This window comes from Rhinopithecus roxellana, chromosome 9, assembly GCF_007565055.1.
Source record: "Rhinopithecus roxellana isolate Shanxi Qingling chromosome 9, ASM756505v1, whole genome shotgun sequence".
Lineage (NCBI taxonomy): Eukaryota > Metazoa > Chordata > Mammalia > Primates > Cercopithecidae > Rhinopithecus > Rhinopithecus roxellana.
Window position 1 is genome coordinate 135663972 of NC_044557.1, and position 24563 is coordinate 135688534.

The following is a 24563-nucleotide window of genomic DNA, read 5'->3' on the forward strand; positions in this document are numbered from 1 at the left end:
AAAAGCTGAGGATTATTTTACACACGCAATAAACACGATGTAGGGAAATTAAAAACGACTCTCCCAAGAGAACACAAGGTGGCAGAGTAGATCTGAGATTCCAATGGCTACGGAATTCCCAGCCTGCTCATTAATTTTAAAACCTAACTCAGAAACCTCGTGAGTCTGTCACTTCTGAATCCCAATTCTAATGCCTTTTTGGGATATAAACCCAAAAAAAGAGCACAGCCCATCTGGTCGAGATTAATTACTTCACCTTCGCAATTCCTACCTACAGTGCTGACTACTCGTACACAAACTTTTTCTTTCTTTTCAAGGTGTCATGTACTCCGTACAACAGCTTCTGCATCTTCAGCAAATCCCAATTCAAAAAACATTTAAGTGATCCTACACATATGCAAAGCAGTATTTTCTTCATAGAACGAAAACTGGTGCTTCAAACAGTACAACTATATAAAACAATTTTTATTTTACCATATCTCAGTTTAGTTTACCTACAATGTGGGTGGGTAGCTGTGTTATTCACCTTGCCACGTAATACTCATATAAATCATGACCACAGTCAGTACCTGGATGGCTCATTTTATTCTTAAGAGTATCTTTGTCTAATTAGTCCAACCAAAGGGGAACCATTATTTTGCTCTCAAACCCCAAAAAAAACAGCATCTCGTGAAGAATGATCTTTTTAGAATGCCACGAAAAATCACCTTACTTCCAACAGACTGTTTTACTTGTATTGAGGACAACCTCTACCTGGCATGATGAATTAACTGCATCTGAGGACTTAAATTTATGAATGGTTTCCAAGGAGCTCTGTGACCTACTAGCATGTCTCTTCAGCTTCAAATACCTTCTCTTCCATCCTCCCACTGGAGGTTTAGTGAAGACGCCTCTTGCCACACCCTCCTTACCAGGAGAATCCTTTATTCTGTGTTCTTAATGCAGAGCCCTCATACTTCAATTAATTCATTCTAGCGCACTTAAAATCCAATTAATTCAGAGCTAGAAGAGCTTTGGAGACTATAGTGTCTCTCACTTTATACATGCAGAAACTGAGGCCCAGAGTGATGTCATACAACTGGCAAGTTGCAAGAGCCAAAACTCTAATTCATACCTTTAAAAAAAAAAAAAAAAGTTCTCGATCACTATGTTGCCCAGGCTGGTCTAGAACTCCTGAGCTCAAGTGATCCTCCCATCTCGGCCTCCCACAGTGTAAGGATTACAGGCATGAGCCACCACACCCGGTCCTAACTCATACTTTCTGATTCCAAACCCAGTACTTTTCCTGCTAAACTTCTGTTAACTTTATAAACTTCTTCAAACCAAAGCCACCATAGAAAACATCTTTTTTTTTTTTTTTTTTTTTTTTTTTGAGACAAGAGTCTCACTCTTGTCATCCAGGCTGGAGTACAGTGGCACAATCTTGGCTCACTGCAACCTCCGCCCCCTCCGAATTCAAGTGATTCTCCTGCCTCAGCCTCCCAAGTAGCTGGGATTATAGACGCCTGCCACCATGCTCGGCTATTTTTTTATATTTTTAGTAGAGATGGGGTTTCACCATCTTGGCCAGGCTGATCTTGAACTCCTGACCTCATGATCCGCCTGCCTCGGCCTCCCAAAGTGCTGGGATTACAGGCATGAGCCACCACGCCCAGTTTTTTTTTTTTTTTTTTTTTTTTGAGATAAGAGTCACACTACGGCCCAGGCTGGAGTGTCATGGTGCAATTTCAGTTCACTACAATTTCTATCTTCCAGGCTCAAGTGATCCTCCTGCCTCAGCTTCCCACGTAGCTGGAACTACAAGCAGATACCACCATGCCCGGATAATTTTTGTATTTTTGTAGAGACAGGGTTTCACCATATTGCCTAGGCTGGTCTTGAACTCCTGACCTCATGGCATCTGCCTGCCTCAGCCTCTCAAAGTGCTGGGATTACAAGCATGAGTCACCACAGCTGGCCTGAAAATGCATTATTAATCTGTGTACCATCAAGGAAAAACAATGCTGCTAATTAAGAAGGCATGTGAAATTGATGATCCCATGTTTTACTTTATTACAGAACTTTAAAAAAAATTTTTTTAAGAGATGGAGTCTTGATCACCTAGGCTGGAGTGCAATGGTGCTGTCATAGCTCACTGCAGCCTAGAGCTCCTTAGCTCAAGTGATTGATCCTCTTGCCTCAGCCCCCCAAGTAGCTGGACCTACAGGCATGCACCACCATACTTGGGTAATTTCAAAAAAAAAAAAAAATACTTGTAGAGACACAGTCTTGCTATGTAGCCTAGATTGGCCTCAAACTCCTGGTCTCAAGCATTCCCCCTCCCTCAGCCTTCCAAAAAAAGTGACGGGATTACAGGTGACAGCCAACACTCTCGGCCAGAGCTTTTTTTAAGACTCCACCTCAGCCCCAGAGGAGTTCCTGCCCAACTCAAGACAAAGAAGGATCTGTAACAGATTCACCAGGACAGTTAACAGATGTCCAAGCCAAGCAACAGACTGAGAGATCCACCTTGCTCTGCAGCATGTCTGACCGGCATAAAAATCCCCAAGTGTACAGCCCAGGGTGTCTTAAGCTCAGACTCCGCAATGACAAAACGAAGGACGAGTGAGGCCTAGGTCAGACAAGAGAGAGCGGCAAGGAGAGGAGATGCCATGTGCTCACCTCAGCAGCTGTCCGCTCCACTTGCCACAGGGTGGGAGGGTGGCAAGAAGGGACCGGACTTGAATGGCAAGCTCGGTGATAGTAAGAGGCCATCCATTGTAAGACGCATCCTCAGTTTCAGAGATGACAAAATGTAAAATAAGGCCTGCCTTGGAAATGATGGCATATAGTAGCTGTTCACAAACTCCCTCAACAAACTCCCCCCGATCATTCATTTTACCTTCCTAACACACCTAGCATTCACTCAGTATAGAACTAATTCTGCCAATTCAGCCAAACAAAGCTCACCGTCACCTGCAGCAGTGAATACACACAGCTTAAAATGAAGAAAAACCACTTGAAAATGTCAGTTCTTGAATATTGGCTTGAAGATTATCAGTTTTGTGGGTTAACCTTCAGATGGATTATCTACGGCACAATTAGTAAACCAGGAATATAGCAAGGAGCTTCAGTGTTCAAAGTGTGAAGCGAAGAACAGCAGCATACCACTGGGGCCTGCAGGGGTGCTGGCACCACTCCAAGCCCAGAGTCAGAATCTGCATTTTAACATGCCCCCGGGGGATTCCTATGCACATTAAATGGGGAGAAGCACTGGTACAGAGGGAGAAAGCATGGCTTTGGAGCCATTCAGAAAAGCCTGGGTTCAAATTCCAACTCCTCCACTTACTAGACATGTGAATGTAAGCACCCTCTCTGCTAACTCAACATAGCACCATGCTGTTTGCAAAATCTGAAGTTACTTATCAGCCAAAGTTGACAATCCTATAAACAACCTAACTCTGCACCTGCAAATGAAAAACAAGAAAAACTAAAATGATTTGATATCTAAGTCATATCCAAAATTACCTAAACAACTGAATCAAGAGAACCTACTTGTGCTTTAGAAGACTTTGGTGGGGTCATGGAGTTGGAGGTCAAATATCAAAGTGTTTTGGCCTAGATTTCACACCAGTTTTTTTAGTAAGTTTATTAAAGTCCATTACTTAGGTATCAAGAAGCAACAAGAGAACAACTATAAGGACTCCAGGAACACAGGGCGCCTGCCACCTCTGCTCACCCTCTGAGCATAACTGCTCTGGGCTAGAATGACAACAGCTGTTCAGGTATAGCGAACTGCATTTTAACAATCAGAACAGCAATCAGAATAAAAGGGCTAGGCATGGTGGCTCATGCCTGTAATCCCAGCACTTTGGGAGACCAAGGCGGGTGGATCACCTGAGGTCAGGAGTTCGAGACCAGCCTGGCCAATATGGCGAAACCCCATCTCTACTAAAAATGATTTTTTAAAAATCTAGCCAGGCATGGTGGAGGGCAACTATAATCCCAGTTACTCAGGAGGCTGAGGCAGGAGAATCCCTTGAATCCAGGAAGTAGAGGTTACAGTGAGCCAAGATCGCACCACTGCACTCCACACTGGGCCACAGAGTGAGACTCTGTCTCGAAAGAAAAAAAAAAGAACAGAAAAGCTGTTAAAGAGTCACAGAAACACAACACCAAGCACTACAGTTTACTTGTGGTTAGCTGACAAGTAACTGCAGTCAGTAAGTCAACTTTAAGAATTCGGAGCAGTGGTTCTCAACCAGGAATGATTTTGCCCCAGGCTACAGTGGCAACGTCTGAAAGGATTTTTGGTTATCACAACTGGAGAAAAGGGTGCACTACTTGCATCTAGTATCTAGTGGGCAGAAGCCAGGGATGCTACCAGATCCTACAGTGCACAAGACAGCCCCCCACAACAAAGAATTATCTGACCCAAAATGTCACTGTGCCATTGCTGAACACCCTGATTTAGAGTCAACCTGCAGGAGACAATAAACCAAACAGCACTTGGAAGAGTAACTATAGTTCATTACCTAAGACATTCCCCTTTTCCCCATAACCACAAAAAGATTTCCGCCCTCACAAAGTTTGCAAACACCAAGTAAAACTAAATGAGTGGAAGAGTAAAAGTTTTCTTCTAACAGTTTTGCTTCAAAGCTGCAGTGTTTAATGGCTAAGCAAAAGCTCCGCAAACCAACTATTATCCATTCTGCACCAAAATCAGAAGAACAGAGAGGCTCAAACATTTCTAAACGCAGGACGGGCGCAGTGGCTCACGCCTGTAATCCCAGCACTTTGGGAGGCCGAGGCGGGCAGAACACAATGTCAAGAGATCGAGACCATCCTGGCCAACATGGTGAAACCCCTTCTCTACTAAAAATACAAAAACTAGCCAGGTGTGGTGGTGGGCGCCTGTAATCTCAGCTACTCGGGAGGCTGAGGCAGGAGAATTGCTTGAACCCGGGAGGCAGAGGTTGCACTGAGCTGAGACTGTGCCACTGCACTCCAGCCTGGGCGAGAGCACAAGACTCCGTCTCAAATAAAAAAAAAAAAAAAAAAAAAAAAAATTCTAAATGCAGACTCACAGATTAGCATGGCCTCTAAGAATCTAAGAAAAGACAGATTGAACCTAACAGAAACCAGTCAACCAGAGGGACTGTGTCATGTTTAGGAAAGGTTCCCATTTTTGTTGAAGTCGTTTTGTTTCAAATTAAAACAACACTCTTCCCCCGACCCCACAATACTGGCTATTTCTTCATGTTACTCTAGCATATTGCTATTAGATGCCTTATGATTACACCTTAGTAACTTGTGAACAGTAAAACTCACTTTCAAGTTATCGCTTTAATTACTGGTATGACATTAACCAAAATGGATAGACCATAGTGCCTGGAAATATAGCAGATGTTCAACAAATGTTTTATAAATGAATAAATGAGCAGAAAATAGAACATAATTTAGCCCTGCCATTCTATTTACAGAATATGAAATAAAGACTTGAGAAGTTTCTAGATCAAAATTATAAGTAGACATTCAATTATCTGTAATAATCTTAAAGCATGATAACTAGAGAGGATTAGGAAACCTCTTAGTATTTAGTGTAGTTTTCTATAGCAAAAAACCCATCCACCTGCATCAAGCCAGGAGCACTCTGCTTGGCTTGTCTCACACACAGGGCTCCCTGACAGTGCCTCACTTGCTCTTCTGCACAGTATCATTCACGGGACCCTTGACCTCCCATCACAAAGGAAAAGGGACAGCAATCGTGGCCTAGAACGCTGCCACCTCTGAAATTTGGCCATTTAAATACACTTGAAATGCCCTTTTTCTCTTTAAGATTATATCCAGCCCAGCCATGCCCAACAATCTCCATCCTCCAACAAAACACATACATGCATAACACATCCCTATAGCAAATCCGTAGCTGAGAATGAAACTTAACATCAATCCATCACACAGGCAAGAAAAGAAACGGCAACTGATCTTAGTTCTCCATCATCCCTTTCCTCCAACTTAAAAGAGGAACCCATCAGAGAACTCAGGACAGGAAAATGAGATCCAGGAAGAGGCACACAGTCATGCCCACCTAACTCAGGAGGACCTAGGTAACACAGCTTGAAGTGAGTGGGGAGGGAGGTGAGTGACAGAAAGAAGATGATAGAAAGAGGACTACATCATCATCATCATCATCATCATCATCATCATCATCATTATTATTGAGACAGAGTCTTACCCTATCACCCAGGCTAGAGTGCAGTAGCACGATCTCGGCTCACTGCAACCTCTGCCTCCCGGGTTCAAACGATTCTCCTGTCTCAGCCTCCTGAGTAGCTGGGATTACAGGCGTCCGCTACTGCGCCTGGCTAATTTTTGGTTTTTGTTTGTTTGTTTTTTAGCAGAGACGGGGTTTTCACCATCTTGGCCAGGCTGGTCTCAAACCCCTGACTTCATGATCCACCCATCTAGGCCTCCCAAAGTGCTGGGATTACAGGTGTGAGCCACCGCACCTGGTCGAGGACTACATTATTTAAGGGATTCATTCAATAAATGTCAAGAGATGGGGCAGAAAGCAAGAAAATGCAAAGGAAGGAAAGAGAATAAGAAGGTAACAGTGCATTGGTTTTCCATTTATAACTTTACATATGGATGTCATACAGTACAAACAAAATTGTACATGTTTTAAATGAGACAAGTCTGTTTTAACTTATAAGAGAAAAAGTTGCCAATGATCCCAGTGCAAGTGCAGGTAAAAAACCTAGGTTAGCAGGTCAACAAATTAGAGAATGCAGACAAAGACCATCCACAGTGCCTAGCACACAGAAAATGCCCAAAAACTGTTAACAATTATTATAACATGATATTAGCAGAGTGTCTATTTTAATTGTCATACACTTTACATGTATATTTTATATTCTGTATGTATCTTAATTTATACATTTTCTATATTTTATATACATATTTAAAAAAACAAGTTTGTGCTTCTCCAGGAAATGTGCATGCGGAAAAAAAAAAAGAAAAAAAATACATATCTATTGTCAGAAGTCCTAAGACCTGGAGCTGGCAGTGGCTCACACCTGTAATCCCAGTACTTTGGGAGGCAGAGATGGGCAGATCACCTGAGGTCAGGAGTTCGAGACCAGCCTAGCCAACATGGCAAAACCCCGACTCTACTAAAAATACAAAAATTAGCCGAGCACGGTGGTGTGTGCCTGCAATCCCAGTTACAAGGGAGGGTGAGGTACGAGAATCACTTAAACCTGGGAGGCGGAGGCTGCAGTGAGCCAAGATCATGCCCCTACGCTCCAGGCAACAGCGTGAGACTGTGTCTCAAAAAAAAAAAAAGTCCTCAGTAATACAGGCATCAATTAGTCAAGTGACCTGAAGCAACAGAATTCTCACAGTCTCAGATTCCTTACTTTGATTCAGTAAAAAGAGTATACATAAGCTAAGAGGGGAAGACATTACCTCAAGAATCAATTTGCTGCAATTAGTAAATTATGCAACATGACTTTCGGCAATTCCTTTAAACTTCTGCATTTCTTGCTATTCATTTTTGGTTTGGGGTAGCCTTGTTTTATATAATTTTCCTTTGCAGCCATACAGCCCATTCGCAAACAGAAAGCCACAGCTATAGCCACCAAGTTATTAAGTCAAATGTTATCAAAGAGAAAAACAAACCACCCAGATGTGCCAGCTCCTAGTGATGTGCACCAGACCTTGCACAGTCTTGGACCTGGAGAAGCTGGACAAGGTTTTTCCTGCTGGCTTCACCTAGCTATCATAATTTTAGAAAATTATCATCTCATTCGTTCAAGGGATATTTTTAAAAGTAGAGAGGGCAGAGATTAAAAAATACAGCTTACCAACACTTTAAGGAGTAAGCCCTGAGAACGATCTCCACTCTCTTGCCTGAGGTCTAGCCAGAAGCCAAGCCTCTTAGCCTGAGAGGCAGAGTCCCCATCCACAAAGTTCCTGACGCCAAGAGTGCACTACAGATGCTACTGGGGAGAGAGCATGAAAGTAACTCCCCTGGAATGATATTTACATTACCCAAACAAAGAACTCTCCCTGTTCGATTTGAATATCAAAGGCTGAGAGAGAGGGAAAAGGGCACTGAAAAATCTTGTATCTTTTTTTTTTTTTTTTTTAAGAGACAGGGTCTCCTTCTATCACCCAGGATGGAGCGCAGTGGCACAATCACATCTCACCGCAGCCTTGACTTACCATGCTCAAGCAATCTCCCCCACCTCAGCTTCCCAAGAACCTGGGATTACAGGCATGCATGATGCCTGGCTAATTTTTTCTATTTTTTTGTAGTGATGGGGTCTCCCTATATCAGCCAGGCTGGTCTCAAGCAATCCGCCCGCCTCAGTCTCCCAAAGTGCCGGGATTACAGGCATGAGCCACTGCGTCTGGCACTAACATTTTCATTTGGGAAAAAAAAAAAAAAATGGTGCATTCTGACCTCATCACTTCCACAGACCTTGCAGTCTGCAAGGATGTGTGCTATGCTGATCTCTGAACTGGTTCTCTCCACCACCGCTCCTCACCTAGGCTACTGTGAGTCTTTTTGCTTCTGCTCTTATTCCCCATAGTTCCATAAAAATCATGTGTCTCCTCTGTTCAACACCCTCCAAGGACATCCTAAGGCAGAGAGGATAAAACCCAGACAAGCGCGACCTGCGTTGTCCTGCACCTGCTGACCCTACCGCCTACTCCAACCTCCTTCAAACGTGCCACCCAGACGCACTGGGCATTGCTTCTGGCGCTTGCCATTCCCCATACATCCCTCCAGAATGTACGTGGCATTCTCGCTCGCTTCATTCAGGCTTCTGCTCAAATGTCATCCCTTCTGAGAGCCCTTCCAAGGTACCCTGTGTAAATTGGCCATACCCTTTATGAAGAAAAGAATGAAAAGCTAAGACTCAGGGATGGGCTGCCAAGAGACTGTCTCAGCAATCAGTGAGTATACAGTGTGAAGAGAAGCAATGCCTTGAGTGAGCTAGACTACACTGTTAGTAACTGAAAGATGTCCCTTTCCTAACAGCCCACATGTTACAACTCCAAAAGGACAGATTCTAAAACGGCCACCCTACTTACTATTTTCCAGAGTATAAAGCAGAGTAAGGAAGATGTGAAAACTGGTCAGAATAAAGTAGTAACTGAAACCAAAATTTTTAATGGGACTATCTATCAAGAAGAGATTACTTGGTGTTTCTGCCTCCAGAGAGTTGAGTAAGCTTCTGCCAGACCCAGTCTTCCCTCAGATGACAGCTATAACCTCTGCACAAAAATCCCAAAAAAAGCAATTTCCAGAAGGCACTAGAGAGTCAACAAAAGACAACCAATTATGGAGGGGTGCTAAAATTCAGAGGGAGGGAATTACTGGTACAGGGAGAATTACTGTTGCTTTCACCCTGAGAGCAAGCCAGAGTTGGTACCAAGAAAGACCGCTAAAACTCTCACACGAAACCTATGGTCTTTCTGGCCTGTAAAGGAAATGTATAAGGTAACCATAGCCCCTAGAAAGAAAGGAGAAAAATTCAGAAAGGAGAAAGCCAGAGATGGGGAGCTCCAAGTTCTGTGTAGAAACTGCTCTGTCTCTGGCCCACCCCTAAGCCATGCATGCTTGGTGCAGGCTGTAAGCAGAGCAGCTACATACAAAATAACTCAACATGCGAGTGGCTATTCACAAGACAGGGCTTTTAGTCTGAGTCAATACAACTAACCACCTACGAAAACAAAAATATCAACACTTTCCAGAATAAACATCAAAGAAAACCATGCTGAGGCATACCACAAACTGCTGAAAACCAAATACAAAGAAAAAATTTCAAAAGTAGCCAGAGAAAACCACACCTTACATACAAGAAACAAAAATCTGAAAACCACTGACATATTGTCAGAAACAACAGAGGCCTGGAAACAGTGGAACATCTGTCAGGTGCCATGAAAGTGGTGGTCCCCAACATAGTGGAGAGTTTTTCAAAAGCCTAGACTTCAAATCCTTTGGCATAACAATACTCTCTAGTTGGCTTTCATTAGGTATTTTGTTGTGCTCCAGGAGCTAAGGGACCTGATTCACATGTTTACAAAATATACAAGAGCCAGGGAGAGAACAGACACCCACCATCGCCCCTCTGTTTGGTAGTCCTACCCCATTCAACGGGAGACCCATTTCAACGGGTGACACTTCCCCCATCTCTCTGCAAGTCCTGTCTCCTTGCCCCGCCACCATCCCATTCGTGCTGAAGTTCTCTTTACACAGAGCATTTGAAACAGGACTGTTCAAGGGTGGTGGCAATAAAGATCACCTTCTCTCTAAGCTAGATCTTTTTATGTAAGTAATTATTTAAAAGAATGAGGAATTTTAACATGTAAGTCCTATGGGGGACCCCTAAGACAATCCTTCTCCACTTAAAATAGCTGGGGCTCAATAGACTTCACAGCCCACAAACATCCAGCACTTATGCCTGTTGTTAGTGGGAACCTGAGCATAAGAGGAGCCCGTATCGCCCAGCACTTTCTGAAATGGCATGGAGGTTCCTGGGTAGATTCACTGATGCCTGGGAACCTTGGTTTAAGCTAGCATACTGAATTGGCTATATCTACATCCAGACAGAAAACCCACTCTAAGGTGTATCACAGTAGTGCCACTTTTCTATAGCTGAGAGAGCTACCAGTCTCTTTCTAGCTCTGATACCCAGGTACATCCAAGATGCCAGCAACTTCAACCGCAGGCCAGAACACCCGCCTCTCCTAGATACAAAGCACAACCAGAATATTTACAGGATGGAGTGAAATTCTCCATCTGAAGCTACTTCCTCTTTTTTAAAAGGATCAGAAAAAAAACTTGTAATGCTAATATGAGAAAGCTGTTTAGAATGGCCTATTTGTAAAGTTTCTGGCATTTTCCAATTAGGTATTATTGCGATGGGCTGCCCAACAGTCAGGACAACTTACTTCCCATTAGAGTTGTTTAAAAAGGATTCATTCTGGTAAGTTCTCGATGAATTTCAGTCAACTGGGGTGGTACTAGCTTCTCTACATCCCTATCAAAATCAAAGAAAACTCAGGAAAAATGGAAAACAACAGCTTCTCTATTATTCCACTATTTGAGGAGCATCTACCTTTCACAGAGCAAATGCTTTTTTAATTTCAATGACAAAGTCGTAACAGAAAGAAAAAAGTGAACTTTGAGAAGTCTATTAAAAAAACTCCCCATTTACAAAACTTTACTTAATAAAAAGGATTTATAACCCTACAGTCTTTGAATAGCTTCTGATTATAAATTCAATTAAATAAAAAGATTAGCAGCAGTAAGAAAAAATTTAAAGCAAAGAGGTACTTTGCACAGGAGAAAGTAGGCAGTAACAACTATGACACAAACAGAAATGATGTAGAGAGGATACAAGAAGCCTTTATGAGTGAAGTCAGTTAAAGCTGCCCACAGCATAGGCAAGACAAACATACTGGCTTCCATCTCCTTTAACATTAAGGGGTAAGAAGGAATCAAATAAGTGAGCACCTTTCTAGAATCCTTAGTTGTCTTATCTTAGATTCCTCTTTAACGCTGAGATCAAAAAAGCTAATTATCAAAGATCACAAAATGACTACTTAATCCCAGGTCTGTATCACTCCAAATCTCATACTTATTATACCATGCTGCTGCTTAGAAAAACAATTCAAATAAATTGGCTTCCCGATGAAATACACTTTTTTTTTTTTTTTTTGAGACGGAGTCTCGCTCTGTCACCCAGGCTGGAGTGCAGTGGCCGGATCTCAGCTCACTGCAAGCTCCGCCTCCCGGGTTCCCGCCATTCTCCTGCCTCAGCCTCCCGAGTAGCTGGGACTACAGGCGCCCGCCAGGTCGCCCGGCTAGTTTTTTGTATTTTTAGTAGAGACGGGGTTTCACCATGTTAGCCAGGATGGTCTCGATCTCCTGACCTCGTGATCCGCCCGTCTCGGCCTCCCAAAGTGCTGGGATTACAGGCTTGAGCCACCGCGCCCGGCCGAAATACACTTTTTAAAAAACTAGACTTCTAGCAATGTGTGGCCCATCAGACCTTTTGCCGGAAAGTAACTATATATGCAGCAGGTTAAATAGTTGGCAGTCTGCTTAAGACCTGCTCTAAGGCTGCACATTTAAGAGAGATGGTTGCCATCTCTCTTCTAGAATGCCAAGTTTCATTCTGAAGTGGATACACTCCTCAGAACTAAAGCCCTGTCCTACATATTTAGCTATTATTTTTCCTGTAAAATACAGCACCTAACCACAAGATGGAGTAAAGAATGAGAAAGAACCTACAAGACACCCTGGAAGGTTCCACAGGAGTTGGTTCTCCAACTCCAAAATATCAACCCCCAACCCCAGTCTTCCAAAAGACTTCTATGAATACCTGGAAAATGACACAGGCCTTCCTAAACCCTTTGGGAGGTGACTAAAGCTGCCGCTTCTGGAATCAGACATACTAAAGCTCGGCTTCTCCATTACTCACCATGATCTTGGGCAAATTCATTAACCTAAGCCTCAGCTCCCATATGAATAAGTTGAAGAAACAGTGATAATGATATGTCACAAAATGCTTATTATAGTGCCTAGATGCTAAGTGCTTCCTAAATGGTAGCTTATCATTATCATCATCATCTTGTTATGACATGGAAGAAGTCTATGGGATAACCGACAAGGTTTTGTATATTGAATATACAATCAGTTTCGGTTTTGGGGATCCTAGATTTAGGAAGTGACTAACAGCAATAGAACTACCAAGGCTTGAAAAAGCAGCAAGCAAATCCTTCAGGAAGAAAAGAATCTATACAGTTTTTTCATGAGTATGCATGTATTCTCCTCTACTAGAAATCGCTAAAGTGAAGGAAGATGGAAAAGGGATTAAGAGTGAAACACTATTTCATGCACCAAAAGAAACTGTTCGTTTTTCTATTACCATGATGGGGACGCCAATGTCAGGCCACAGAAGGTCCTCTGATGGCAGCTTGGGAGAATTCCACACCACCACGACCTTGTTCAGGTAAGGGAGGCCGTTCAGCCTCTCTAAAGAGTTCATAAGCACTTCCTCCCGCTCATAAGTCAACATCACCACCGTGAACTGCTCTCGGGGAACATTGCCTCCAAGCGCTGCCTGAAACTCCTTGCCAGAACCCCCAGCTCCACCACCAATAGGCCGAAAGCCAGTCCCTGAGCCCAAGAATTTGGCCTCTGAGGGCAACACAGGGTCAAAGGGAGTGTGGGGGAAAAGATGGAAAGGCCCTGGGGCAGAGTTCCAGCTGCGGTAAAAGTCAGTGACAGTCAGAGTGAAATTGCGGAGGTATCTGGGTGAGGCGTAGGGCGGCTCCGTTTCCACTGGCCCCAGGTCCAGGTCCCCGTTGTCAGCCATGTTGGGGTCGGTTCCAGCCGCCTTGCCTGAACGGTGGGGGATCTCAGCTGCCGCCTCTTCCCGTATGGGAGCGGCTGGGATCTGGATGCGAGTCCTAATCATAGCCAGCACTGGTATTAAAAATACTGTCAGCAGTGGAGAAGTAAGTCTCCCAGAGAAAGCGGCCTTGCCGCCTCATAGCCAGGAGGTCACTATCGGAGAGGCTTCTGAGCAGGAAATGAACCTCGGTAACACGAGGCTTGGGCACCACCAGGGCCGCCTCGTTCCACTGCAGCATGTCCTGGTAGGGAAGCTGGACCTGCTCCCCGAGCACCACCGGGACGGCACCAACTTCCAGGGCTTCAAAGAGCCGTGTTGCACACCCAGAGGAAATAACCAAGCGAGGGTCCCCAGGGGTGATGATGAGGGCGAAGGTGGAGAGCTTCAGCAATTCCAAGCGGTCCTCCCGCTCCCCACACAGTGCCCACTCAGTCGGCAGGCTGGGTTTGGGCTGGTTTTTGCAGGTGAATTCCACCAGGACCTGATCCAGCTTGCTGTCCTGCACCGCCTTCAGGGTGGCAATGATGCGGTCATCGTAGTCAGCAGGAGGGTCGCCCTCCATTTCCTCTTCGAAGGAGCGGGCCTCCTGAAGGCTAGACCTCAGAGACTCAATCTTCTCGCCCTGGAAGGTGAAGAGATATTTCCGCTTCACCGGCACCTGTGGTGGGATTTCCATGAAGTTGGGCTCAGACATGGCATGGACCAGCGGCGATACAACCAAGTCAAAGCCAGGTCTGTACTGGACAGCGTAGAAGGTGGACTGGGCCACCATGGCACGGCCAGTACTGACGTTATATAGGAGGTTCTGTGTATCTGACTTACGCGACAGATTGATGATGACATGGTTGTGTCCATCTGTCCGCCAGTGTGGCAAGGAATGCAACTGCTTCTCCAGCTCAGCAGGCCGCAGCACCACCGGCTCCTGCATCTCTCCCACTAGTATCACGTAAAGGCAGGCAATGTCTGCGTTTTCTGTAACATAAACGTTAGCTCGTGCTGTCGCCTGAAAAGCCTGCTTGACCAAGGGATCCAGGTAGCTGCCAAAGACAAACTGGTCGCTGTCATAGACATAGACCGGGAAGCCAGAGGTGAGAGGGCAACGAGAATAATCAAAGCAGTTGTGCAGCCGGCAGCCCCGAGTGGCCTTCGGGGGAGGGAGGCCTGCATCGTCCTTCTCTGGGAGCAGTCGGATGGGCAGGGACAGCTTGGGCTGGTTCTGGGCCATGAGCTCCTTGTAGGAATGCTCGGTCTGGCTGATGACATTCTTCAGCTGGAGCAGGTCCTGCTTGGCATTCTCGATGCTCTTCTTACAGGCTTCGATCTTCAGATTCAGCTTGGCGATCTCGCTGTTCAGCTCTTGGCGCTTGGCCTCCAGCTGCAGGAGCTCTTCACTCACTGACTCCCGGATGCGGCACAGATCCAGCACGTGCTTCACCTCGCACAGCTCGTTCCCCACCCGGGGGCCAAAAATCCGCTTGCCTGCCTCATCAGCCTCATCCAGAGTGGTGAGGTAATAGTGGGCGATAAGCGGGAAGAAGACCAGGATGACAAAGAGCGTGAAGCTGAGCCACGTGAGGCGAATGCGGTTGGACCAGCGCAGCATGCAGGTCTGACCTCCGTTCCCCGCGCCCCCATTCCGCAGCATGGTATAGCCTGTCATGAGTCCTCTGCAGCCTGCCCCCCAGATCACGTCGGGTCACTCGCCATAACCATAGGTTGCTATTCCACAAAACGATCTGTTTCACTGACGCGTTTCCGGAAGAGTTAGTGTGCTCCCTGGACAAGGCACCAAATAAAATGGAAATTTCATTTTCCTCAGCTGCAGCTGAAATGGTCTCTGACCCTATTCCAGAAGATTTTAAGTTCTCGCTGTTGACCAAAGAACATGTCCTTAATCTTTATCAAACGGTAAAAGGAGCCACATTCTTGCTGCGATGAAAGGGAGGAAGTACCTGATGATGAAACCCAGAAAAAACACCCTGGAATCAGACAGACTTTTTCAACTGCCATAGCTCTTGTTTCTTGGCTTTGCTGACCAACAAGTATGCATACTGTCAATTCACAGTTATACAGTAATGGGTTAGAACAGAAATAAATGCCAGCTTCTTACAATGCCTTTGCCAACAATCAGGCCTGCAAAAGAAAGAGAACCATGTCAGTCTTGAAGAGATTGTGTTCAACACCCCCACCACCATACATTTCTAGAAAATGCTTAAATCTTAGATGGAACAACAGCTAGAACACTGGTTGTGTCTCAAAGAACATTACAATGACAATGTAGAGATGCTGTTTGTTGTTTGGTATGGGTATTTTACTTGGGGTAATAAATAGATAAGTGCCCCCAAAAAGCTGCAGTTTACAACCCCTCCCCACTTCTTATTTAACTGGATCTAGAGCAGCATTACAGCCCTGTAACACAATGACCAAGTAAATTCACAGGACAAAGATGTCCACAGTCTCATTTTCTTATCTGTTCCATACCTGGGCATCATCTTTAGATGAAGAGAAGTGCCTTCCTAGCCAACTTGGGTAGTTTATGTTTACTCCTAACCTATAAGTCTTCTTTGGAAATACTTTACAAAAAAAGGCTCTGAAAAGCTCAATTTGTTCAATGTAGAGTTGAAAGGGTTGAAGAGAACTCTTTTGATCTGTATCCAGTAGTAGATGCAGTAATCCTGAGACAAAATGTATTTCCCAGTTTGCTTCTCATTTATCTTCCATTAGCAGACATCATGTGCTCTTTCTTAAAATATAAATAGTAACTTGCTCTTTTAGAAAGAACACTATACTTAGAAATGAGAGACATTCGTTCTCATTCTTTGCTGACAGATTTGCTATCAGACCTCGGTTTCCTAGTCTTCTAAAATGGAGATAGGGGCATGGAGACGGCAGTGCACCACAATGCTGTGACACAAAGTGCAGTGGACAGGAGGATGCTTGAAGCGACTCAGTCCCTCAACGACACTCCCAGCCCTGCTCTCTCACCAAGCTTCACTGCCACTGGCTACAGAGGCTTGCCACTTGCTTTCCCCCAAACTCAACAAAGTTGGAAGCAAACCATAATATTCTATGCCAGGGAATATTCCCAGTTTCTTTTTTCATTCTTCCAAAAAATATTCACCATACTCTTAACAGGGCTAAGACATGCTAAATATAACTGTCGGAGAATCTAAGATGTATAATCCTTGACCTCATGGAACTTCCTTCAGCCTAAGAGATAAGATATAAACAAACAAGGGTACATGTAGCATAAAATGAGTAGGAATTCACAGAGGCACAACCACTTTTTCTAGCCTCTACCTCTGTCAAAGATGTTTAACTATTAAAGGTGCTAAGAGTCTTCTCTCCTTTTTACCATTTTTATAAACATAATTTTAATTATTTTTCAGAATAAAGATTTCTTAAAACATTCTAACATTTTTTCAAGTAACATGTGATTTCATTGTAACATTTGATATTAAATTTTAATCTGTCAATAAAATATAACAACAATTTCTAAAGAAAAGGGGACATTAGGCCAGGTATGGTGGCTCACGCCTGTAATCCCAGCACTTTGGGAGGCCAAGGCGGGTAGATCACCTGAAGTCAGGAGTTTGAGACCAGCCTGGCTAACATGGCGAAACCCCATTTCTACTAAAAATACAAAATTAGCTGGGTGTGGTGGCACGCAACTATAATCCCAGCTACTCAGGAGGCTGAGGCAGGAGAATCACCTGAACCCGGGAGGCGGAGGTTGCAGTGAGCAGAGATCGCTCAATCGCACCCCAGCCTGGGCAACAAGAGTGAAACTCCATCTCTTAAAAAAAAAAAAAAAGAAAGAAAGAAAAGAGGGTATTAGAATTGGCTAAGAGCAAAGAATGAGAGGAGGGAAATGATGGTGTGAGTCACTTCGTCCATTAGAAAGAACACCTGACAAATCAGACCTAAAGTTGATGATAAAATTAATAAGTTTTAAGTATTTGGATAATCTAAACTTGGATAATTAGCAGCTGACCAAATACTCTAATTTACATTATCCTTGTGATTCAAATGTTTAAATCTCTTGCTTTCAGAAGAACCATCTTTGCACTTATGACCAAATTGTAACCAAGAAACAACAGAATGGAAGAAAAAGAAAAGAAAGTGTAAACACCGCAATCCAGCTGACTCATTCCTTCCTCACCATGTGTTTCAGGATCCTTCTTTCCTGACTTGTGTAGCATTACACCTCAGCACATGATTTCTTGAAAGAGTGAACCTCCAGGGCTTGCTCTCCTGATTAACAAAAATAAAACAAAAACAAAAATAGAACAGTGACACGCTATTAGAAAAATACTCAATACTGAAAGTGCTATTAAAGAACTTATTTACTGTCCCCTATGAAAAGATGTCTCTCATGTATATGAGGTCACCGAATAATTTACTGTCCAAACAGACTCTTTGAAGTGGAAAGGTAGACTTTTAATAAACACACTGCGACAAGTGGTATACAAGGGGACTCTCGCAGGCAAACCATCCAGACAGACGTTACCTATTTATGTGCTCTAAGGTGGAATAAAACCAAACACTAAAATATGGAAAAGTCCTTACTTGTTGAAAGTATATACTGAGATATTTACAGATGAAATATTATTGGAATTTGCTTCAAAACAAACAGGATGAGGGTGGCGGGAAGTGTTTGCAGGTAGAAATGAACCCAAGATCAGCCGTGCGCTGACTGCTGTTGACAATGAATGATGGGTACCCATGGGGGCTTATTATATCAGGCTCTCTGCTTTTGCCTAGGTTTGAAATTTTTCATACCAAAAATTCAAAAAGATACTACATACAGTGTCTAAACAGGGCTTTTAAAAAGTCATTTGGAGACTGACTATACTTAGTGTAATATTTCTAGTGCTACCAACTTACATATAAGCAGAGCTGAGAGTAGAAACAAACATTCTCACAGAAACCAATAATTCAACAGTGATTCAAAAGAATGCATCCCCACTAAATTCCCATCTCTTTTACTGGAGCCAGGCAAAAGCATCGTCCATGTCCAATAGCATTAGCATTCCTTCCTAAACAGCTAATTAAATTATTTCAAGCCAAAAGAAAAAGAATACCCTCAGAATCGCTTCTGTCATTTTCTGGAAAATGACAATAAATATATCAGCCTCTAGAAATAAATGTCACTGAAATAATGATAAGGAGCCACCTTCAGATTTTTTACTCCATATACAATGTACATGTCTAATTCATTCTCCGTCACCTGCCACAGCATTTCATGCTTAACTTGCCAGCTGGCCTCCATTCCTGCCCCTACAATGCACTCCACACACAGCGACCAGGACCATCTTGAAATGCGAGTCAGACCACACCTCCCCTCTCACTATTTTCAAGGCTGCCCAGTGTACTGCTGGGCCCCCCAGACCCATCTCAGTTACCATCACTGTTCCCCTTGCTCTCTCAGCTTCGGCCACACTGGCCTCCTCTTACTTCCTCAACTATGCCAAGCTTCTCGCTCTCACCTGTTTCGTCTGAAATGTTTTTCCCCAGGCTTCTGCCTGGCAGACTCTTTCTTATCCTTCAGGTCTCAACTTTCCTGGCATTCCCATTTAAAGTTGCCTTTCTTACTCCCTGATGCTCTCTGGCACCGACCCACTGATTTACTTCCTAGTATCTTTTAATTTCTTAATTCCCTCCCTTCCGCACCAAAGCCTAATCCTCAAGGGGAGGAACCCTTTGTGCTTGGATCACTGCTGCGTGGCCAGCACCCAGCCCAGTGTCCCGCACACATGTACACACTCTATAAATATTTGTTAAATAAATGAATCGTATCCCTGATCACTTCCTCATCCTACAAACTCTCAATTCTCCCCTGGACTTCCGTGAAGCTGTGCTTTTTTAGTGTTCCATCTACTTCCCTGACTCATCCTCCCTCTCTGCTGTGCTGGGACCCAGTCCTCCTACCTCATACTGAATGTGTTCCCCATGGCTCTCAACATAATGTTAATGAATCCACTAACAAATAATATATTGTATTGAATACACTGTAAACTATAGAGAGAGAACTTCAGAGCCAGGAAGCAGCTGGATGGCCATATGGACCTGCAGCTAGACTACCTGGCTCAGGACGTAGCTCAGCCTTGAGAATTTCGGAATGTTACATAATCTCCCTGAGCTCATTTCCTCCTTTGTAAAGTGAGGCTGAAAATCTCTGCCTACTGCCAGAGTTACTGCACAAATTAAGTAAGATATCATAGATGGTAGGGAAAAAAAAAAAGGGAACATGGCGAAAACAGTGCTTAGAGGAAAATGTATGCATGAATTCTTATATTGAAGAAAAGTCTCGAGTCAATCACCTATGCTCCTCCTTCAAGAACCCAGAAAAAAACAAAATAAACCTAAAGAGTAGAAATCAACAAAATCAAAAACAGAAAAGCAGAAGAGAAAAAGCAAGAAAACAAAGAGGTTTGTCACTGGTTTGACAAACCTGCAAGAGTGACAAAGAAAAAAGGGAAAAGACACAAATTTCCAATAACAGGAATGAAACAGGGACTGTCACTGCAGGCCACAAACAACTCTACACACTTCAGTGAAATGGACCAACTCCTTGGAAAACACAAAGTACCACAACTCATCCAATAGGGAATAATCTGAATTCATTTTATAACTACTAAGTAAATTGACTTCATACTTTTAAAAATCCCAAAAAAGAAATCTCCAGTCCCAGATGATTTCACTGAAGAATTCTACTAAACATTTAAAGAAAACTAAACGCTGTCTCTTCCAGAGGAAGGAACACTTCCCAGTTCATTTTACAAACCTAGCATTGCCCTGACACCAAAGCCAAAGACAGTACTAAAAAAAAAAGAACACCACAAGCCAGGCACTGCGGATCACATCTATAATCCCAGCACTCCGGAAGGCTGAGGGGAGAGGATGGCCTGAGACCAGCCCTGGCAACACAGTGAGACCCCACCATCTCCACCAAAAAAAAAAAAAAAAAAAAAAAAAAATTAAATTAGCCAGGCATGGTCCCAGCTACTCGAAAGGCTGAGGGGGGAGGTGAGATCACACCTGGGTGACAGAGCAAGACTGTCTCAAAAAAAAAAAAACAAAAAACAAAAAAAAAAAAAAAAAAAAAACAAAGAAAACTACAAAAAAATCTCTCATGAATATAGACACAAAAAAACTCAACACAATATTAGGGACAGAATTCAGCAATATATAAAAAGAATCCCATTATATTGCATTTAAGTAGGGAAGTCTTAAGTATTTTAATATAGTTAATCCTATCCAGAAGCATTAAAAAGTCTCTCCACTTACACCTTCATTTCTCCTATCAAAGTGTCTTGCATTCTCACCCATGCTGTGCACCTCATAGTAAGTCAGTCTGCATTTTACACTTCCTGCCCATGCCCTCTCCTGGTTCTCTTTCTCTGACCCCTTTTCACTGCTCCCCAAATGTAGCTGTTCCCGCAGGCTTGTCCTCGACCTCTTCTCTGCCTTCACCTCCCAGAACTTGCCAGTGAACTTTGGTTAGCCCCCGATTGGCTGACTCTCAAATTTACTTTTCCCATCTTCACCTCCCTCCTGATATCCTTTTTCCAGTGGCCAGCAACACAGCCATCTACACGTCAAAGGTCCAGTGGCAGTAAGCACATCTTCTATGACTAGAAGGGGATCATGACAGTGTCTTCTCCAGGGGGAAAAAAATTAAAATAGTTGTATACAGAGATTTATCATTCAGATTGTGGCCAGCGTTCTACCTTTACTCTTTTCCCTTATCAGACATTTTTGCTGACAAATGCAAAGTAGAAGTCTCTATCTGCTAGCTATTCACTGAAGGGCTGAAGCAAGCTGTAGCCCTGGAAAGCTACAATGTAATCACTCTGTTCCAGAGTCTGAGCAGTGGGCTGAGAAGTCGGGGCTCAGAGTTCCAATCCAGAACTATGCACGTGCTGGTGTTCCCCTTCACCTTCTCGCCCCTCCACCTCCAAGTACCAGGGCCCTCCTCCTCTCGCATCCCTTATCTCAATAGCAAACTGCGGTTATCAGCAGGAACATTACTCATGGCCTTGCTTTCAAGAGTTTGTTGATATAACAACCATCCTACGGACTTGACTTTTCTCCTTGTAAAACAAAAACACTGATATTGAAACTTCCCATTGCGGATCTGGGATATGTCTCTATTTAGGTCTTCTTTCGTGTCTTTTAATAAATCTGTATAATTTTATATGCAGAAAATTATCAGACTACAATGCAGCTCCGAAAGAAAGAAAAAAAGTTAAACTACACTAAAACACTCACCTGGAGAGACAGGAGGTGCAACGGGGAAGAATGGAGTCACTGCTCATCTGGCTATTATGCCTTCCACGTGGAAGGTATGAAGGGCGAACAGGGCGAGAACAGAGAGGCTAGACGCTTTCCAGATGTTCCCAGTGAAACCTTCAATGGCCTCTAATATCTTCAATAACTATGATAATAGCTAACAGGTATTGAATGCTCACTATATGCCGGGTTAAACCTATTACCACATATTCCTCAACACACTCACTTAATCCCCACAACAATCTCGTGAAGTGGGTTTACTGTTATTCCTGCTCTGTACATGAGGAAACCAAAGCACAGAGGGTAATTAGCCGTAAGTCACCCTTGTTATGTGGTGAAACTTGAATTCAAACCAAAGCAAGCTGACTGTAAGGCTCATACCTTTAATGCCTTAATTATGTTACACTGTCTATATTAATTCAAGTAACAATGCAAGCAGGCACACACACATGCCTATCATGTGTATTTTTACATTCTCCATATCACTGCTACTCCACTGTAACCACGAATAATAATTACAATTGAAACACATAATAGGCCGGGCGCGGTGGCTCAAGCCTGTAATCCCAGCACTTTGGGAGGCCGAGACGGGCGGATGACGAGGTCAGGATATCGAGACCATCCTGGCTAACACTGTGAAACCCCGTCTCTACTAAAAAATACAAAAAACTAGCCGGGCGAGGTGGCGGGCGCCTGTAGTCCCAGCTACTCAGGAGGCTGAGGCAGGAGAATGGCGGGAACCCGGGAGGCGGAGCTTGCAGTGAGCTGAGATCCGGCCACTGCACTCCAGCCCCGGCGACAGAGTGAGACTCCGTCTCAAAAAAAAAAAAAAAAAAAACACATAATATTCCTCCAAAACCGAAAGTCAACACTATATTCAAAGTATCTACCTGCTAAAGAGAATAGCAGACTTAGAGCAAAATATGTTTGCCAGTGTGCCTTTGACCCACCTGTATATCTGTGCTTATAGTACTATTTTCTCTTTTTCATTTAGGTCAAAATAGGCCCATCAAGTGGCAGAACTCCATGACAACCCAGGTGCGGGTTCTACAGAGCTGTCTGCACGCTGCTGCCATTGCTGCCATCACCAGGAGCTCTTCCAATTAGGTAAAGAGAGTTCTCCACAGGAAACCATTTCAATGACGTCGTTGAAAGCAGTATTTCAGAGGATTGTTTTGTTTTTAAGTACTAACAACCCAAAAAAAAATCATTTCCTGATTTCCTTACTAAGTACAGGCATGACAAACAGCCTGTCAAGGCAAGACAGTACCTAGTTCGTGAAGTCAGGAAGTACGTTAATAAGCACTAAAACACATTTCCCAATGCTATCACTGATTTGTCTTCTGTTTAAAAAAAAAAGGCACTTCCCAGGGAAGCTAATTGTAGATAAAGAGTAAACTGTAAGAACTACATATAGACACTTCCCAAGTTACAGGAGACCAAGGCCCTATGTTTTCACAATCCAATGACCACAGTGGTTTCTTACTGGATAACTTAGCCTGGATCAAAAAAAGGGAACTAGAACATCCTCAGCAATTAAAAAACAAAATGAAGTGTGAAAAACTGGTTGTGCCTTGACCTACTGACTCGAGAGTGAAGATTATGATGCAACCAGAGAACCGGAGTTTGAGCCACCCTTATGGCTGTTAGAAAAGGAAAACAAGTTATTCTTTGGGCTTAAGAGCAGATTTCTAAATCCCGAGGTGTTCCACAAACACCACTAGCAGACAAATCACAAACTACAAAAGCAACTCATCAATAAGTGGTGTGCATTCCTTCCGCTGCTCAATATATAGATACTAAAAAGGAAAATGAGGCTATTGATTACCCTAAGTCATCTATTTGGCAACAAACCTGAGCCCAGAAGTCTCAACTCGCTAAGTCCTCAATTTGAAAATTATGCCATTGCCTTATCTGTTTCCCTTCCCACTAGTTTGCTAATGTCCCACAAATCCAAATCGTATTGTCTTACCAGTCAGTTTAACTAGGTGTAAAAATCAGATTCACCACTTAAGAATTTTTTCAAATAATAAACGGTGACCCGAGCTACTTTAACTAAATCGGAATTCCTAGGTGTGGGGGCCAAACCCCTGCAGTTTGACAAAGTTCCCAGGTGATTTTAATGCAGAGCACACAACCCTAACTCCAAAACGATTGGTCTAATGAAGAACTGATAGTAATGGAGATTCAGATTGATGGCAACTGAATCAATGTAATTGAAGACCGCTAAGGAAGACAAACAGCACCATCCCTTAGCTAATGCAGAGAGTCCGCACTACAATGCACCACACACCCTTGGAAGATGGGGAGAAGAGGGCTTCATCATAATTGCTACTGATTTATATTTACAGTGTGCTAGGCACAGTACTCTAGATAACACACTTCACACATATTATCTCATTTCAATCAGCCACATGGGATTACTGTCATTCCCACTTCACCGATGAAGCAGTGGCATATCACTGAGGCTAGGAAACTTGTTCAATGCAATACAGCAACCAAGTTACAAATCCAGGTCTGTATCACCTACAGCCCTGTATACTGCTTCTCACTTATCTACCATTTGTTTACTTAGAGGATTCATTTTGTCTTAATTCATTTTACAATCAATATGTATTACTTTTGTAATTAAAAATATTACCTTGTTGCAATCTTTTTTAAAAAACACCTCATTACATTTTTCAATAAATAATGTGACACATCTACTTGGAAAAAAAAAGTCAGATTACTGCATGACAAACCAAATCCAAAAATAAGTTCCAGATGCATTCAAGAGTTAATTATAATAAATGAACTGTAACAAGAAAAGGAAAACATACATGTAATTTCATCTCAAGTTAAGTATAGCCACTT

At 43.3% G+C, this 24563-nt stretch overlaps 1 protein-coding gene across 1 annotated transcript in view; it reads right to left on the bottom strand.

Annotated features, from left to right (window-relative positions):
- EXTL3 (exostosin like glycosyltransferase 3) overlaps positions 1-24563 on the bottom strand; it is a 78654-nt gene that overhangs the window by 23522 nt on the left and 30569 nt on the right. The window contains 3 exon segments of the mRNA XM_010370904.2: positions 12927-13487; positions 13489-15548; positions 17578-17669. Coding sequence (XP_010369206.2) covers positions 12927-13487; positions 13489-15075 — 2148 coding nt within the window. The 5' untranslated portion in view covers positions 15076-15548; positions 17578-17669.